The sequence below is a fragment of the Myxine glutinosa genome, chromosome 1, assembly GCF_964187855.1.
Source record: "Myxine glutinosa chromosome 1, kmMyxGlut1.1, whole genome shotgun sequence".
Taxonomy (NCBI): Eukaryota; Metazoa; Chordata; class Myxini; order Myxiniformes; family Myxinidae; genus Myxine; species Myxine glutinosa.
The window spans coordinates 357,961,715-357,979,784 of record NC_136261.1 but is presented as its reverse complement, the minus strand read 5'-3'; the positions used below and the strand labels follow the sequence as shown (position 1 = coordinate 357,979,784).

General features: G+C 45.9%; 1 protein-coding gene across 5 annotated transcripts in view; it reads left to right on the top strand.

Moving 5' to 3' along the window:
* LOC137413973 (serine/threonine-protein phosphatase 2A 56 kDa regulatory subunit gamma isoform) overlaps positions 1-18,070 on the top strand; it is a 220,944-nt gene that overhangs the window by 139,497 nt on the left and 63,377 nt on the right. For all 5 annotated transcript variants that reach the window (XM_068099429.2, XM_068099444.2, XM_078769963.1 and 2 more), the window contains 2 exons: positions 15,183-15,382; positions 15,510-15,620. In XM_068099429.2, the coding sequence (XP_067955530.1) occupies positions 15,183-15,382; positions 15,510-15,620 (311 nt within the window). The remainder of the gene's footprint in view (positions 1-15,182; positions 15,383-15,509; positions 15,621-18,070) is intronic.

Below are 18,070 nucleotides of genomic sequence, written 5' to 3'. Positions count from 1 at the left end.
TCCGACTACTGGAAGAAGTGCTTCTTTGTATGATTGCCCTGAAGATGGCAAAGGCAGCTGTATGCTTATGTGAGCGTCTCAATCTTTGCACGAGTAATCATTAATTTGGTGTTTTGATGAATGGGGCAAACACACTGAGTGACTTCTTGAAGATCCAGGAAGGACTCACTGTTTTGGACACAATTTGGCAAACTTGTTTGGTTGCTTTTCCTTAAGAAGTATGATTCACTTCTGTCTTCTGTCAAGTGGTGAAGATAGAGATGCCTTTGCTGCCTCTTGCCATCCATAACAACAGAAATATTCTGAATCTAGCGGGGATGTCTCTTTGCGGTGGTTGTGCCCTTCCGTACCCCCTTCACCCCCCTTCCAATGCAAGTCGGGGCTAAATCTTCCCCATTCCTACCTGCTGCCCAGATTTGTCAGGGCAGTGCAGTCACAACGACCCTAACCCTAACCCCATGGACCGGCCCTTTCCCTCTCGTCTCTACTCTTTCTTTCTTTCTCTCTCTCTCCCTCTCTAGCTCTGTCGTGGCCCTGACTTCGTGAAGGCGGGCTACACCATCCTAGATGTTGGGGATCTCCTGGACTCTCTTGGGAGGTCGATCAGATGTCTCTGTGCCACGGGCTTGTTTGATGGACCTCTCCGGGGCTATACAACAACAAGAGCAAAAGAAATAGTATTTTCCAAGGCATTAAATGCTTGATCTCTTCTCTCAAGTAGAATGCTTTTACCAACTCGACAATTTCTGTTGTCAGGTACTTTACCTGCCTCGGGAGTTGGATCTGACAGAATTTCCTTATCTTTAAACAACTGTTTTGCTGCTCTTGCCATGAAATAGGTTGTGCCAAACATTTTGGCACGTGCTCCCCTTGATACCCCAAGTATTGGGAACAAATGTCAGCATTTTGACTTTTTGCTTGTTTTGTTTTTGTTGTTGAACCTTTCCTTCAGCTGTGCAGCTTCATCTTGCCAGTAGATAATTCTTGCTTTCCAACTTCTTATCTGGTGAAAATAATCGCAGCGCCTTCTCCAATATAACGTCAACTTTTCACTTTGGTGCCAGGATATTGTGCAGGACACTTCGGCATCACCCGTTCAACATAGCAAGTTCATGATCTTCAACAAAACCATCCATGTCAACACTGGCAGTGATGGTCCCTGGCTTTGGAGAACTGGAAGCTGATAAAGACATTGACTCAGTTCTTTACACAACAGGAATAGGAAGTGATTTAAGAGCTTCACTGCTACGTCTGCACAGTTTTTCTTTACTGATCAAGGCCTAACTTAGATTCCATTGAGAATGTTCTTTATTCTCTTGTTGAAGGTTCCTTGTCATATTTTCTTTAGGGTGGCTTTTAAGGGGTCTAATCACTTTGTAACCAGGTTTAAGTCGCCAAGGCTATCAGTCATGATGCTATAATTGAAAGCCACTTTGAAATAAAGATAAAACGTTGTTACGGCTGTCTTTTTGCAGATTATATTGACTTTTCCAGCCTCCAATTATTGGGCGTGGTGCAACTGCAGTCAATTAGGAGTGGGGTCTGGTTGATTAAGCTTTGTATGACATACATAAACAAGAAAGAGCAGTCAGAGTTTGCAGACCTTTGCCAGGATGTGTTTTTAGTGGTTTTAAAGGCTTTTGTGTTAAAACAAATATGGCGGCCGAACCACGTGACCGGTGACATCATCATCATTATTTTGTTTTCTCCACCAATTTATCCATAGATTACGCTCAATAAATTTCATCCTGATTGGATGAAATTTTTACTTTTCGAATTACGACGTCATAATGGAGGCACCTATGACATCATCATTAACATATGTTATTCCACATGGAGAGTTCATTACAATGAGCCATGTCTCAATTTTTTTTATCTTTCGTGTTTTCGGAGATATAGAGGTGCAACGTTTCTCAGTCTTTCCAAGATGGCGCCCGCACCACATGACCTATGACGGCATCATTAAAATTTTATACAGGAGGAGTTGCACCTATGGTGAAAATTTCCTGCCAACCGGACCAACGGTTGCAGAGAAAATCATATTTATTCTGTGCGGACAAACAAGCAGACAGACAAACGGACTCGAATGCAATACCATCTCCTCTGGTGAGGGTAATACTATTACAACTATTACAACAATTAATAAAACAATAACCGACAATAAAGAATAACGACTACATGCAACGCAAAAATAGTATAGATTCTGAGATTATCCAATCAACGTTCTTCACTATTCACTACAGGGTTTGGACAGAGTGAACAATGGATGGAATAAGCAGGATGTTGATCGAGGAATGCTAACTACTACAGGAAGCAAAGAGAAGCTGACATTTTGGGTGTTAACCATTCGTCTGGAGTCTCCTTGCTTCCTATGACCGTTAGCAAACTTCAATCAACGTTATATTAATTCCATCCATTGTTCTCCGTGTCAGCCAATGCAGATCCAGACACAAGCCCTCACGAAGACTAGTTTTTCATTTTAACTGGAGTGGTTGTTTAGTGCTTCACTCCAATAACAGTTATTCTTTGTTCTCATGAATATTTAAGTGTGAATGGCTTGGTTCTCTGCGTTCCTACTACTTATCACTACCCAGAGGCAGTTAACAGTTTATTCAGGTGGGCTAAATCCAAAGTGCCTGACACTCAATAATTTCAATTTCACACGTGGCACTTCAGTCAAGTTACATGAACACCACTCTTGCATGCATGCTTGCAAACATGCAGTGAGCCATTTTGGCTGACCATGAACACGTCATATGTGGATGCCTTCTGAATTGCAAGAGTGCTCAGGATGCAAATTTCAGGCAATGATTTGCACAAATGTGGATTGCTATTGCCAAGTTTTAGATGAGCTCAAGAATATTTTTCATGAAGTTTGGTTCAAAAGTCACATAAAGAAGTAACAAGTACAGTTTTTTCCCCAGTACTTTAATATAGCTTTTGAATCTAGTTTGATTTAAAAGAGAGGTTCTAAGGTATTGAACTAGAATGGCACTCGGAAAAGTGCATGCGTCCGCCAGGCTGAACAGTTTACGTTTTGTATCTCACTGATTGGCTGGATCTGGATCCAGATCTTCACCAAAATCTAATTGGCATGTTCTTGTCACCTACCCAACTCATCCACCAAATTTTGTCATAACTTGCCCAACACTTTTTAAAATATCGTGCTATATATCATTTTTAGCCCGATCTCTCAATTATGAAGAATCTTCATAAAATTCAAACAATATTGTGTCTGGATCTTCACCAAAATGTAATCAATTCGTCCTTGTTCCACACCCATCCTCTCCACCAAATTTCATCTGAATCTGTCCATAACTTTTTGAGGTATCCTTCTCACAGACAAACAAACAAGGGTGAAAACATAACCTCCGTCCACATTCAGTAACAATGGTCAGTAGGCTATGCCACGTCAAGCTATCATGACCTCTTTCTTGAAAAACCTCTTTTTTTTTCTTTTTTTTTTTTGTATACTGAATCGAGGCTCGTGAAAGAGCTAACATTTACTTCACAAACAAATCAACCAGACAAACAAAACACATAAAAGCGGGAGCGGAAAACAAGATGGGGAGAGAAGGTGAAGCACACAACACAACATTTGAGAGCAGGGAGATGTGTGGAAGGGAGAGGGCTTGGGGGGAGGAGGCATGGGAAGGGGGGGGGGGGTGGAGGGAGAAGTATAAAACACAAGGACACCAATGACTTCCAGGACAGAAGTTGGTATTTCAAAAAAGTGGAATTGGGGTGAAATTAGCGGGGGTAGAAAAGCTCAAGGTTTTGGATGGGGGAAGATAAGAGATTTTTTTTTTTTTTTTTTTTTTTTTTTTTTTTTTGTATACAAGATCGAGGCTCGTGAAAGAGCGAACATTAATCACACAGAAAGACAAACCGATACATAAAACATAACATAGGGAGCGGTAGACAAGATTTGGAGAGAGGGGGAAGGACACAAACACAACATTTGAGAGCAGGGACCGAGAGACATGGAGACATCGAGAGATCTGAGAGAGGGCGAGGGCTTTGGGGGGGGGGGGGCGTGGGAAGGGGGCAGTGGGAGAGGTATAAAACATATGGACACTGCCAGGACTTCCAGGAAAGAAGTTGGAATTTCAAACAAGGTGGATCTGGGGTGAATTAGCGGGGGTAGAAAAGATCAAGGTTTTGGATGGGGGAAGAAAGGAGATGGTGGTGAACAGCTGTTTTAAAGACCTGGAGGGAGGAGTGGGATTGAAGGGAGTGAGGGAGTTTGTTCCAGAGGCGGGAGAAAAGAGGAATGAAAGAGTGAAGGTGAGCGGAGAGCCGAGATTTCGGCAGTTTAACCATCAGAGGGTTGCTGGCAGATCTTGTGCGACCTGTAGGAATATTTGGGGGACAGAGCACAGAGAGAGCTGGGGGTGCAAGGCCGGAGAGGAGTCGGTAGAAGACAGAAAGACCACCTACCTGCCTGCGGTGAGTGAGTGAAAGGCCCTCAGAGATAGCTTCATCGCGGGAGATTCCAATAATTCTGAAAGCTTTGGTTTCAACAGCGTGAAGCCGAGCTAGGTGTGAGGCAGGAGCACCGGCCCATAGGGGAGAACAGTATTCCATTGAGCTGCGGATGAAAGCCTTGTATGTGGTGAGGAGCTCAGGTGTGCCGAGGAAGGACTTCGCACGACGGAGGATGCCCAGTCGGCGACTGGCTTTGGAGGCCAGCTTGGAAATGTGGTTTTCCCAAGAAAGATCATGGCAGATAGTGAGACCCAAAATCTTGAGCGACAGAACTTCTTGGAGAGGATTGTTGAGAAAGTAGATGGGAGGGTTGTCCAGTCGATCTTTTCGGAGAGACATAGTAAGAGTGTGAGATTTGTCAGGATTGAAAGACATGTTCCACTTGTTTGACCAGTCTGTGATTTTGTCCAGGTCTTCAGAGAGTGAGGAGGCAGCAGACTGCCGATCTGAGGGAAGAGGAATGGAGCGGCAGAGAGTGGAGTCATCAGCAAAGAGATAGAGAGGATTTTCGAGAGAGTCAGAGAGATCATTGATGAAGACCAGAAAAAGCACGGGGCCCAGAACACTGCCTTGGGGAACTCCAGCCTGAACAGGAAGAGGAGATGAGAGAAACCCATTCAGGGCCACACGTTGACGACGACTAGAGAGGAAGTCCGCCAGCCATGCGTGGAGATTTCCATGGATACCATAGGAGGAGAGTTTGGTGAGCAGAGCGGGGTGCCAGACCGTGTCGAAGGCACGTGATATGTCGAGGGAGACGGCTCTAATTTCCTGTTTGGCATTGAGGACCTCCATCCATTGTTGAGACAGCAGAAGCAGCATGTCCAGAGTAGAGTGACCTGGTCTGAAACCAAATTGATGATCAGAGATCAAGCCATTGGAGAAGAGGAAAGATTTCATATCAGAAGCAATGATGGATTCCATGACTTTGCTGATAATTGGGAGAAGGCTGATTGGTCTGTAGTTGCTAGGATCTGTTTTTGCACCTTTTTTGTGCAAAGCGGTGATGTTGGCTGATTTCCAAGCAGATGGCAGTTGACCTTGAGCAAAAGAGAGGGTGAAGAGAACAGAGAGAGGGTGAGATAGAGCAGCAGAGCAGGATTTTAGGACCCGTGGGCTGATGCCGTCGGGTCCAGTTGCAGAATCAGAGTCGAGGGTTGACAGAAACTTTTCCACCTTGTCAGGAGGAAAGGACACGGAGTCCAGGAGCAGCAGGGTACGACTGGGTATGGTGGGTACAGAGAGGGATGGGTTTGGGACACAAGATTTAGAGGCAAACACAGAGTTGAGGCATTCAGCTTTTTCACGTGCGGAGTCAGCTGTGTAGCCGTTTGAGGTAAGGGAGGGGATGGAGGGGGAACAAACACCAGAAACGGATTTGACCAGACGCCACCAGGATTTGGAAGAGGGAGACAGATAAGAGAGTTCGGTCTTGAGAACGGAGAGATATTGTTTCCTGGCTCTCCTGAGGGTGGACACACACTTGTTTCGGGCTTTGTGAAAGGAAATGAGATTTCCTTCCGTTGGATTTGCTTTCCAGGAGACGAAGGCAAGTTGTTTCTGGGCAACAGCCTCACCACAAGATTCCGTGTACCATGGACGGGAGGAAGGGTATGACAACTGAAGACGAGATGGGATAAATCTGTGCATGAGAGAGAGCAATTTACTTTGGAAGAATTCCCAGGATGAGTTGATGTCAGAGGTGGTAGAGATGGGAGACCAGTCCAGATGATTGATGGCTGCTTGAAGACCGTGCCAGTTGGCCTGAGTGAAATGCCAGACTCGTCTACGCTGAGCAGGCTCCCTGAGGATGGTCAGAGAGATGTCCACTTTAACAAGGACATGATCAGATGATCCGATCGGAGCAGAAGAAGAGCAGCAGACATTTTCAGGGAAGTTAGTCATAACCAAGTCCAGAAGAGAAGATGTTCCGTTGACTGAGATCCGGGTCGGGAAATTGACAGATTGTGTCAGTCCCAGTGAGTCGCAGAAGTCCTTTGCTGAGGAGCCATGGCTGGTGAGAGAGGTACCCACACCCAGCCAACTGGCATGATGACAGTTGAAATCACCACATATGAGGAAGAGAGAGTTGGGATGAGTAGATAGAAGTTGGTCCATATCATCAGACAGCGAGATGTAGATGGAGTCATCACTGTTTGGTGGACGATACAACACACATATGAACAAGAGGTGGGAGCGAAGGGGAAGCCGTAGCCAGAGGTATTCCTGGGGGTGAGGTGGAGAGAGTGCAGTGCAGGGCGAGTGAGGAAGAGAGTTTTTGATAAAGATAGCAACCCCGCCTCCAGGACGAGGCTCAGGTCTATCATACCGGAGGAGGGAGTAGCCCGGGAGAGATACTATGGAATCAGAGACATCATAAAGGAGGAAAGTTTCTGTTAAGCAGATCACGTCTGGTTTGACAGAAGCAACCTGTATGGAGAGATCAGTTAAGTTTGAACGAAGGCCCCGGATGTTTGAGGTCCATACAGTTAATGAAGAGGAAGGGGGAGCATCAGATACAGAACAGGGGGGAGGAGGGGTAGGGTAAGATGTGGAAGAGGTGGAAGAGGTAGGGAGAGCTGTTGAAGGTGTGTCAGAGATTTCAGAATAGCTCGGAGAAAGGGAAGGATGGGGCGGACAAAAGGTTTGATGGTGATTGGGTGAGCCACAATGAGGTGTTATTTGAGGAGGGGGAAGAGCGAGGCAGAAGGTTGGGGGAGATGGAGGTGAGAGTTTGAAGGGGGAAGAAGCGGGGAGGACACTTTGAGGAGTGGGAGTGAGCGGGGGGAAATTGAGAAGCAATGAGGGTGGGGAGATTTGAAGGGGAGGGGTGAGGGGGGAGTTTGGGAGGGAAGGGACAAGGGGAGGGATTTGAAAGGGATGGGATATGGGGGAGATTTGGAGGGGAGGGGTGAGGCAGGAGTCTAGGAGGGGAGGGGCGAGGGGGCGTCTTGGCGGGGAGGGGTGAGGGGGTAGTTTAGGAGGGAGGGGGCAAGGGGGGAGATTTGAAAGGGATGGGTGATGGGGAAGATTTGGAGGGGAGGGGTGATGGGGAAGATTTGGAGGGGAGGGGTTATGGGGAAGATTTGGAGGGGAGGGGTGAGATTGGATTTTTGAAAGTGTACGATTTATGGGAAACGAACATTTATTGCAAAATGAGTTTCTTGTGATCTTCGAGTTAAAAATACGTTTAAGGACGCTGGATGGAGGATGGAGTGCAGGAGAGTTTAGGGAATGTAGAAAAAAGGCACTATAGGAGATGGATATTTTTTTTGGGATGAATTGATTTGGTGAGCAAGTCGAAAGCAGCCTTTTAAAGAAGAAGAAGAAAAAGGTGTTATAAAATATGACGGAATACATAACTTGAGGGGAAAGTGTAAACATTGAAGGTTAATGAGTGAAAACTATCTCGGGAAATGGGGGAGAAACACGTGGTCGAAGAACGAAACAACGAATAAGAATGAATAAACGAATGAGAACAGAGAAGGAAATGTTTTTTTTTTTTTTTTTTTTTTTTGAGTTGAGATTTACACAAGGAAGTAGGCTATGGGTGAAAAGACTGGGAATAAAGAGAACGAAAGTTATTGGATCACAAACGACGGACCACTGAGAGAAAAACAAAGCCTCAAGGTTGTACAGTGCACACTGTACAAGGCCTTGCTCGCGACACGGCAAACAGACGATCAATTTATGAAAGATAAACACCGAGAAACAACCAAAGTTGCACACAATAACTTCACACACCGAAAGATAAATACAGTTTCGACAAAATACAATTGTGAACAGACTTAACTTCGAAAAACGTGGAGACCGTGTGGAGCTTCGAAAATCCCTGCCGCCGTCTCCAAGATCTCGCGAGATCTCCACGTTTCCAGATGGTGGTGAACAGCTGTTTTAAAGACCTGGAGGGTGGAGTGGGATTGAAGAGAGTGAGGGAGTTTGTTCCAGAGGCGGGAGAAAAGAGGAATGAAGGAGTGAAGGTGAGCAGAGAGTCTTGATTTTGGCAGTTTGACCATAAGAGGGTTGCAGGCAGATCTTGTGCGACCTGTAGGAATATTTGCGGGACAGAGCCCAGAGAGAGCTGGGGGGGCAAGGCCAGAGAGGAGTCGGTAGAAGATGGAAAGACCACCAACCTGCCTGCGGTGAGTGAGTGAGAGGCCCTTGGAGTTAGCTTCATCGCGGGAGATTCCAATGATTCTGAATGCTTTGGTTTCAACAGCGTGAAGACGAGCTAGGTGTGAGGCAGGAGCACCAGCCCAGAGGGGAGAGCAGTATTCCATTGAGCTGCGGATGAAAGCCTTGTATGTGGTGAGGAGCTCAGGTGTGCCAAGGAAGGACTTCGCACGACGGAGGATGCCCAGTCGGCGACTGGCTTTGGAGGCCAGATTTGAAATGTGGTTTTCCCAGGAAAGATCATGGCAGATAGAGAGACCCAAAAGCTTGAGTGACAGAACTTCTTGGAGAGGATTATTCAGAAAGTGGATGGGAGGGTTGTCCAGTCGGTCTTTTCGGAGAGACATCGTAAGAGTGTGAGATTTGTCAGGATTGAAAGACATGTTCCACTTGTTTGCCCAGTCTGTGATTTTGTCCAGGTCTGCAGAGAGTGAGGAGGCAGCAGACTGCCGATCTGAGGGATGAAGAATGGAGCGACAGAGAGTAGAGTCATCAGCAAAGAGATACAGAGGATTTTCAAGAGAGTCAGAGAGATCATTGATGAAGACCAGAAAAAGCACAGGGCCTAGAACACTGCCTTGTGGAACTCCAGCCTGAACAGGAAGAGGAGATGAGAGAAACCCATTCAGGGCCACACGTTGACTACGACTAGAGAGGAAGTCTGCCAGCCATGCGTGGAGATTTCCATGGATACCAAAAGAGGAGAGTTTGGTGAGCAGAGCGGGGTGCCAGACCGTATCGAAGGCACGTGATATGTCAAGGGAGACTGCTCTAATTTCCTGTTTGGCATTGAGGACCTCCATCCATTGTTGAGAAAGCAGAAGCAGCATGTCCAGAGTAGAGTGTCCAGGTTTGAAACCAAATTGATGATCAGAGATCAAGCCATTGGAGAAGAGGAAAGATTTCATATCTGAAGCAATGATTGATTCCATGACTTTGCTGATAATTGGGAGAAGGCTGATTGGTCTGTAGTTGCTGGGATCTGTTTTTGCACCTTTTTTGTGCAAAGCGGTGATGTTGGCAGATTTCCAAGCAGATGGAAGATGACCTTGAGCAAAAGAGAGGGTGAAGAGAACAGAGAGAGGGAGTGAAAGAGCGGAAGAACAGGATTTTAGGACCCGTGGGCTGATGCCGTCAGATCCAGTTGCAGAATCCGAGTCGAGGGTTGACAGAAACTTTTCCACCTTGTCAGGAGGAAAGGACACAGAGTCCAGGAGCAGCTGGGTACGACTGGGTACGGTGGGTACAGAGAGGGATGGGTTTGGGACACAAGATTTAGAGGCAAACACAGAGTTGAGGCATTCAGCTTTTTCACGTGCGGAGTCAGCCGTGTGGCCATTTGAGGTGAGGGAGGGGATGGAGGGGGAACAAACACCAGAAACAGATTTGACCAGACGCCACCAGGATTTGGAAGAGGGAGACAGATAAGAGAGTTCGGTCCTGAGAACGGAGAGATATTGTTTCCTGGCTCTCCTGAGGGTGGACACACACTTGTTTCGGGCTTTGTGAAAGGAAATGAGATTTCCTTCCGTTGGATTTGCTTTCCAGGAGACGAAAGCAAGTTGTTTCTGGGCAATAGCCTCACCACAGGATTCCGTGTACCATGGACGGGAGGAAGGGTATGACAACAGAAGACGAGATGGGATAAATCTGTGCATGAGAGAGAGCAGTTTGCTTTGGAAGAATTCCCAGGACGAATTTATGTCAGAGGCAGTAGAGATGGGAGACCAGTCCAGATGATTGATGGCTGCTTGAAGACCGTGCCAGTTGGCCTGAGTGAAATGCCAGACTCGTCGACGCTGAGGAGGCTCTCTGAGAATGGTCAGAGAGATGTCCACTTTAACAAGCACATGATCAGAAGAGCCGATTGGAGCAGAAGAAGAGCAGCAGACATTTTCAGGGAAGTTAGTCATAACCAAGTCCAGAAGAGAAGATGCTCCGTTGACTGAAATCCGGGTCGGGAAATTGACAGATTGTGTCAGTCCCAGTGAGTCACAGAAGTCCTTTGCTGAAGAGCCATGGCTGGTGAGAGAGGTACCCACACCCAGCCAACTGGCATGGTGACAGTTGAAATCACCACATATGAGGAAGAGAGAGTTGGGATGGGTCGATAGAAGTTGGTCCATATTCTCAGACAGCGAGATGTAGATGGAGTCATCACTGTTTGGTGGACGGTACAACACACATATGAACAAAAGGTGGGAGCGAAGGGGAAGCCGTAGCCAAAGGTATTCCTGGGGGTGAGGTGGAGAGAGGGCAGTGCAGGGCGAGTGAGGAAGAGAGTTTTTTATAAAGATAGCAACCCCACCTCCAGGACGAGGCTCAGGTCTATCATACCGGAGTAGGGAGTAACCTGGGAGAGATACCAAGGAATCAGAGACATCATGAAGGAGGAAAGTTTCTGTTAAGCAGATCACGTCTGGTTTGTCAGAAGCAACCTGTATGGAGAGATCAGACATGTTTGAGCGAAGGCCCCGGATGTTTGAGGTCCATACTGTTAAGGAAGAGGAAGGGGGAGCATCGGATACAGAACAGGGGGGGGGGGAGCGGTAGGGTAAGATGTGGAAGATGTGGAAGAGGAGGAAGAGGTAGGGAGAGCTGTTGAAGGTGTGTCAGAGATTACAGAATAGCTAGGAGAAAGGGAAGGATGTGGCAGACAAAGGGTTTGATGGTGATTGGGAGAGGCGCAGTGAGGTGTTATTTGACGAGGGGGAAGAGCGAGGCAGAAGGTTGAGGGAGATGAAGGTGAAAGTTGGAAGGGGGAAGAAGCGGGGAGGACGCTTTGAGGGGGAGGGGTGAGAGGGGAGTCTAGGAGGGGAGGAGCGAGGGAGAGTCTCGGTGGGGAGGGGTGTGGGGGGAGATTTGAAAGGAATGGGTGATTGGGAAGATTTGGAGGGGAGGGGCAAGGGGGAAGATTTGAAAGAGATGGGTGATGGGGATGATTTGGAGGGGATGGGCAAGGGGGTAGATTTAGAGGGGAGGGGTGATGGGAAATGGGATTTTGGGGTGATGGGATTTTGAAAAATGTACGATTAAGGGGAAACGAACATTTATTGCAAAATGAGTTTCTTGAGACATTCGAGTCAAAAATACGTTTGAGGACGCTGGAGGGAGGATGGAGTGCTGGAGAGTTTAGGGAATGAATGAAAGATGCACTATAAGAGATGGAATTTTTTTTTGGAATGAATGGATTTGGTGAGCAAGTCGAAAGCATCCTTTTATAGAAGAAGAAGAAGAAAAAGGTGTTATAGAATATGACAGAATACAGGTCTTCAGGGTTCAGATGAGACATTTTTTAACAACGTGATCACATACAGCGTGGTCGAAGAATGAACGAACGAACAACTAAGAACGAATAAACGAATAAAAACGGAAGGAAATGTTTTTGGGTTTTTTTTTTTTTTTTTGAGATTTTAAAACAAGGAAGTATGGGATGAAAAGACCGTGAAAAACAGAGACCGGAAAAAAATTTCAGCGCGATCGGAGAACCGCTGAGACAAAAACAAAGCCCAAAGCCAAAGTTGGACACAGTAGCCTAGTAGTAGTACTACACTTAGGCCTCAGAATACACAATGAGAAAGACCGACGATTCTGTACACAGGTATGAAAAACCAACGCCAAGAATACTATTAAAGACACCCCAATAGGTACATACAAGACCAGTTTCGACAAAAACACAATTGTGAAAAGTTACTTAACTTCGAAAGCGAGCGTGCATGGACAGCTTTGAAGAGACGAGACCTCCAATCTTGCGCATGCGCAGAGCATCAATTTGACCCAGAGGTCTGAAATTTTGGCTCAAAATATTGTTATGAAAAGATTTCTAGGGGGGCAGTAAATGCGTAATATATATATGTATATATATATATGTATATATATATATTTATGTTGAATGTTTTTTTGTTTGTGAAATGCTTGTTGAATGTTTTTTAAAATGTTTTTTATGTTTTATGTTGATTGTTGATATATATATATATGAACAGGTATTGTTTTTAGTCCTACATGATGTCAGTCACCCTCCCCACTGGCAGTCACGGACTATGTAGTCCTCATCGAGGCCAGACCTTAAATAAAATAACTGCATTGATAAATGTGAGGACAGATAAATAAAAGAGAGGGAATGTGAAGGTGAGGAGTGAAAATGAGAAAGAAAAGTGTATGATGAAAAGTGTATGATGTTTGTTTGCGAGAAAGAGAGATTGAAGCTGGTCCGGTAGCTATAGTTTGAGTGAGACAGAAAGTAAGACCAGCAATCCTGACACTGAGAGTGTAAGATGGTTCCTGGTACCACTTTAACGCTCCTAAGTCAGAGTGGTTGTACTACCCTGGGCGGTTGCTGTCCACAACCTACGACCTAAGAAACCGGTCCAACCGGATGGGTGTTTTTTAGGAGACACCATCTCCTTAGTGGATGGCCACTGGCTCATGAAGGGAGCTCAACTGCCCTTTAACAGGTATTGTTTTTAGTCTTACATGATGTCAGTCACCCTCCCTTCTGGCAAGCCAGTGAGGGCAGTCGATTTAGTCGCCGACTACCCGACCATGCGGCAGGTAGCACTGGGTTACATGATACTAGTGGCAGTCAAGAAAGAGACTGACCTGACTGAGATATAATATAATGATAGAATAATATATAATGATATAATATATAATATAATTATAAAAGATATAATATAATGACATTATAGTTATTTCCATATTGAGTGTTTAGAATAAGCGTAATGTAATCAAGTGTCGTTGTAGATAGCATCACTAACTTCGTATAGTTAGAAACGTCAGACCCACTCTATTGTGTGTGTCTAACATACCTCATCCCTGTGAGCCTTTACTTGATGTCCTTATCCTTAGTTTCTGTTTAAATCTCCCCTTTTCGCAACACAATAGGTTATTAGGTGGCAAAAGTTGGTGTCCTCATGACATTTTCGTCCCATATATTGGCCTTGGTGCTGACGAAGGTATATCGATTTGAATGTCCACACACCAAGAACAATTTTGAATATTCAATTCTCCAGAGAAGATTCACTCGAATACAACAAAGATTACAACAAAGTTTAACAATACAGTTTAACAATACTATACTGACGTATACACTCACAGATTCAACACAACGTGTCTAGCCAATCTGGTAAGTGGTTGAATGCAGTGCCTTTTTATAGCAAGTTTGGGAACAAAAGAAATCTCCTGCTGTCTCAGGAGTCATACTGAGGAATGGAATGGTCAGTGGTTTTGCAGACAGACTGGCGCATCTGTTTTTCATTAACCCTCTGACCATTCAGGATAAGTATCTTAAGATGAAGAAGTGCAGACTTGTTGTTTTTCCCAGCATGGTGCCTCCTGGAGATTCTATCTGTTCTTGTCTGATGAAAACAGCTCCATTCGCCTTTTGTACATTTCAATACCCTTTCAAACATTGTATCTCTTTCCTTGCATAGATGACCAATGTTAGCCTTATTTCTAAACACAGCAAACACACAATTTCTATTATCCATTATGCAGATTTATTCAAATATTTATCACCAAAGTATAAGCTTCACTTTTATTGACTACATATATATATCGAAGACTAACAGTAGGAAGTCCATTTAGACTTTCACAGTGCCGACCTGCACGTGGTCAGGATGTGAGCTAATTGTAGACGAGAGGGGAGGGGAGTAAATTGTCATTAATGATGTCGGCAGGTTCGTCTATAAAGGTGTGGGAAAGCTAGAATTCCAGAGAGAATCCCGGATCCACCGAGCTGGAAGCTGCACCCTGGAGCAAGCCAGAAAGAGGGAGACGCCATGCCCTGGCCTTGACGTCCCGCCCATTCCACCAAGACATATCCCTCTTCCCCCATCACTGCCTGCAGAGACGTTTTTGTTGCTGCAAGATACATTGTCATTTACACTGGGTGTTCTCCAACAAGCAACATTATCGAGTTTGGCCAGACATCTCTGTTGTCTCGTGACTTTCCCTTGTCTTCTATTGTGTGTCTGAGGCCATAAAGTATCGGATAACTAAGGATCTGCTGTCCGTTGCTTGGTTTGTTTTGTGGGCATATATGCCGGTAAGGGATAACTTAGGGTTGGAGTATTAGAATTGGATCCATTGTGCTGTTGCTTATTGTTTATTCCCGACTCTTTTGCTTTTGTTAAATGAATACACTTTACAAACCTGACGTGGTCTCCGGTGGGTTCTGTTCACTCTGATGGTTTCACCTGGTTGCTCTATAAAATCCTGTTAAAGGCAAATTGCTCCAGAAGTTTGCGTCATGTGGTCAAGGTTAGCTTAGCCCTGATGAGATCTGTCACAAGAGCGCTGGTCAGCGTGGCACTCAGTCGCTTCATATACCTCAATCTGCACGTAACGCGGCTTTTGACGCGGCGATCTGGCAGAAGGTCTCTGGATCGGGTGACTGCCGCGGAGGTTTTGACATGACTCACTGGATTCAAACCGGGCAACCGACTGGTGACTGTAACAATATATTTGTAAATAATAACTGCTCATATAATCTTATTTTTGGAATGTGCATTTGTGTGCAGATACAGCGGCAGCGGAGCGCGAAGAGCTCTTCATACAGAAACTCAGGCAGTGTTGTGTGTTGTTCGACTTCGTGGCCGATCCACTTAGCGATCTAAAATGGAAGGAGGTGAAGCGAGCTGCGCTCAACGAGATGGTGGAATACGTGACTCACGGACGCGATGTCATCACAGAGGCCATCTACCCGGAGGTTGTGCATATGGTAAGATAATAGGGCAAAGACCTCGGGTGAACGGGTGAACGCTGTTTTGGTTTTTGAACGATGAACAAAGGAAGAACATTTTGGAAGCAATAAGATCCTGTCATGTAAAAAAAAATTTGTCCTTCAGTTTGCTGTCAACATGTTCCGCACGCTACCACCATCGTCAAATCCAACGGGTGCAGAGTTTGATCCAGAAGAGGACGAACCCACACTGGAAGCTGCTTGGCCACACTTGCAGGTAAGATTGCCTATCACTCATCACCAAGTCTCTGTTTGCACTATCTTTTGTTCATGTCAATGTGAGTGTTTATTATTTTGTAATACAGTACAAGGCCTAAGCTTATGTCGGGGCAGAATCACACAGGATCATACTGGTATTTGGGATGTATATAACAGGCAGACTCAACAATTAGTTGGATGAAACTTCGGAGATGATGTAACGGAACACCCACAGGCAAGAGGATTGGTTGCAGGGAAGGTTAACAAGGTAATAACAGATTGTGGGTTAGAATAGAATATGACATGAGATGGCAGTGAATGGCAGCCTTGCAATGGTTTGAAGTATGTATCACTGTGACAGATTTGGTTTAGTTTCCAAACGTGGAAGGATGTTTTTGTTTTTTTAAACAACTTCAAGGTGAATGTACAAAGACAAATAGAATACATTCTCATTATTGTGAATACATTGATTACATCGCAGCTTGCTCGGGAATGAGGAATCTAAGCGTTTTCCGAATATAAACTAGAATAGCACTTGGTAGAGCGCATACCTACGCCAGGCTAGAGCGCATACCTACGCCAGGCTAGAGCGCATACCTAGAGCGCATACCTGTGTCTACCCTCAGGAGTGCCAGGAAGCACTATCTCTCCTCACTCAAGAATGAACTCTCAAACCTGTCTCCTTCCTCCAAATCCTGGTGGCGTCTGGTCAAATCCGTTTCTGGTGTTTGTTCCCCCTCCATCCCCTCCCTTACCTCAAATGGCCACACAGTTGACATCGCACGTGACAAAGCCGAATGCCTCAACTCTGTGTTCGCCTCAAAATCCTTAGTCCCAAACCCATCTCTCTCTGTTCCCACCTTTCCCAGTCGAACCCAACTGCTCCTGGACTCTGTGTCCTTCTCTCCTGACAAGGTGGAGGAGTTTTTGTCAAACCTCGACTCTGATTCTGCAACTGGACCAGACGGCATCAGCCCACGGGTCCTAAAATCCTGCTCTGCCGCTCTATCTCACCCTCTCTCTGTTCTTTTCACCATATCTTTTGCTCAAGGTCATCTGCCAGCATCCTGGAAATCAGCTAACATTACCGCTTTACACAAAAAAGGTGCAAAAACAGATCCTTGCAACTACAGACCAATCAGCCTGCTCCCAATTATCAGCAAAGTCATGGAATCCATCATTGCTTCGGATATGAAATCTTTCCTCTTCTCCAATGGCTTGATCTCTGATCATCAATTTGGTTTCAGACCAGGTCACTCTACTCTGGACATGCTGCTTCTGCTATCTCAACAATGGATGGAGGTCCTCAATGCCAAACAGGAAATCAGAGCTGTCTCCCTTGACATATCACGGGCCTTTGATACGGTCTGGCACCCAGCTCTGCTCACCAAACTCTCCTCCTATGGTATCCATGGAAATCTCCATGCATGGCTTGCGGACTTCCTCTCTGGTCATAGTCAACGTGTGGCCCTGAATGGATTTCTCTCATCTCCCCTTCCTGTTCAGGCTGGAGTTCCCCAAGGAAGTGTGCTGGGCCCTGTGCTTTTTCTGGTCTTTATCAATGATCTCTCCGACTCTCTGGAAAATCCTCTCTATCTCTTTGCTGATGACTCCACTCTCTGCCGCTCCATTCCTCTTCCCTCAGATCGGCAGTCTGCAGCCTCCTCACTCTCTGAAGACCTGGACAAAATCACAGACTGGTCAAATAAGTGGAACATGTCTTTCAATCCTGACAAATCTCACTCTCTTACTATGTCTCTCCGAAAAGATCGACTGGACAACCCTCCCATCTACTTTCTCAACAATCCTCTCCAAGAAGTTCTGTCGCTCAAGCTTTTGGGTCTCACTATCTGCCATGATCTTTCTTGGGAAAACCACATTTCCAAGCTGGCCTCCAAAGCCAGTCGCCGACTGGGCATCCTCCGTCGTGCGAAGTCCTTCCTCGGCACACCTGAGCTCCTCACCACATACAAGGCTTTCATCCGCAGCTCAATGGAATACTGTTCTCCCCTATGGGCTGGTGCTCCTGCCTCACACCTGGCTTGGCTTCACGCTGTTGAATCCAAAGCTTTCAAAATCATTGGAATCTCCCGCGATGAAGCTATCTCTGAGGGCCTTTCACTCACTCACCGCAGGCAGATAGGTGGTCTTTCTGTCTTCTACCGACTCCTCTCCGGCCTTGCTCCCCCAGCTCTCTCTGTGCTCTGTCCCCCAAATAAATATTCCTACAGGTCGCACAAGATCTGCCAGCAACCCTCTGATGGTTAAACTGCCGAAATCTCGGCTCTCTGCTCACCTTCACTCTTTCATTCCTCTTTTCTCCCGCCTCTGGAACAAACTCCCACACTCCCTTCAATCCCTCTCCTCCGTCCAGGTCTTTAAAACAGCTGTTCACCACCATCTCTTATCTTCCCCCATCCAAAACCTTGATCTTTTCTACCCCCACTAATTCACCCCAGATCCACCTTG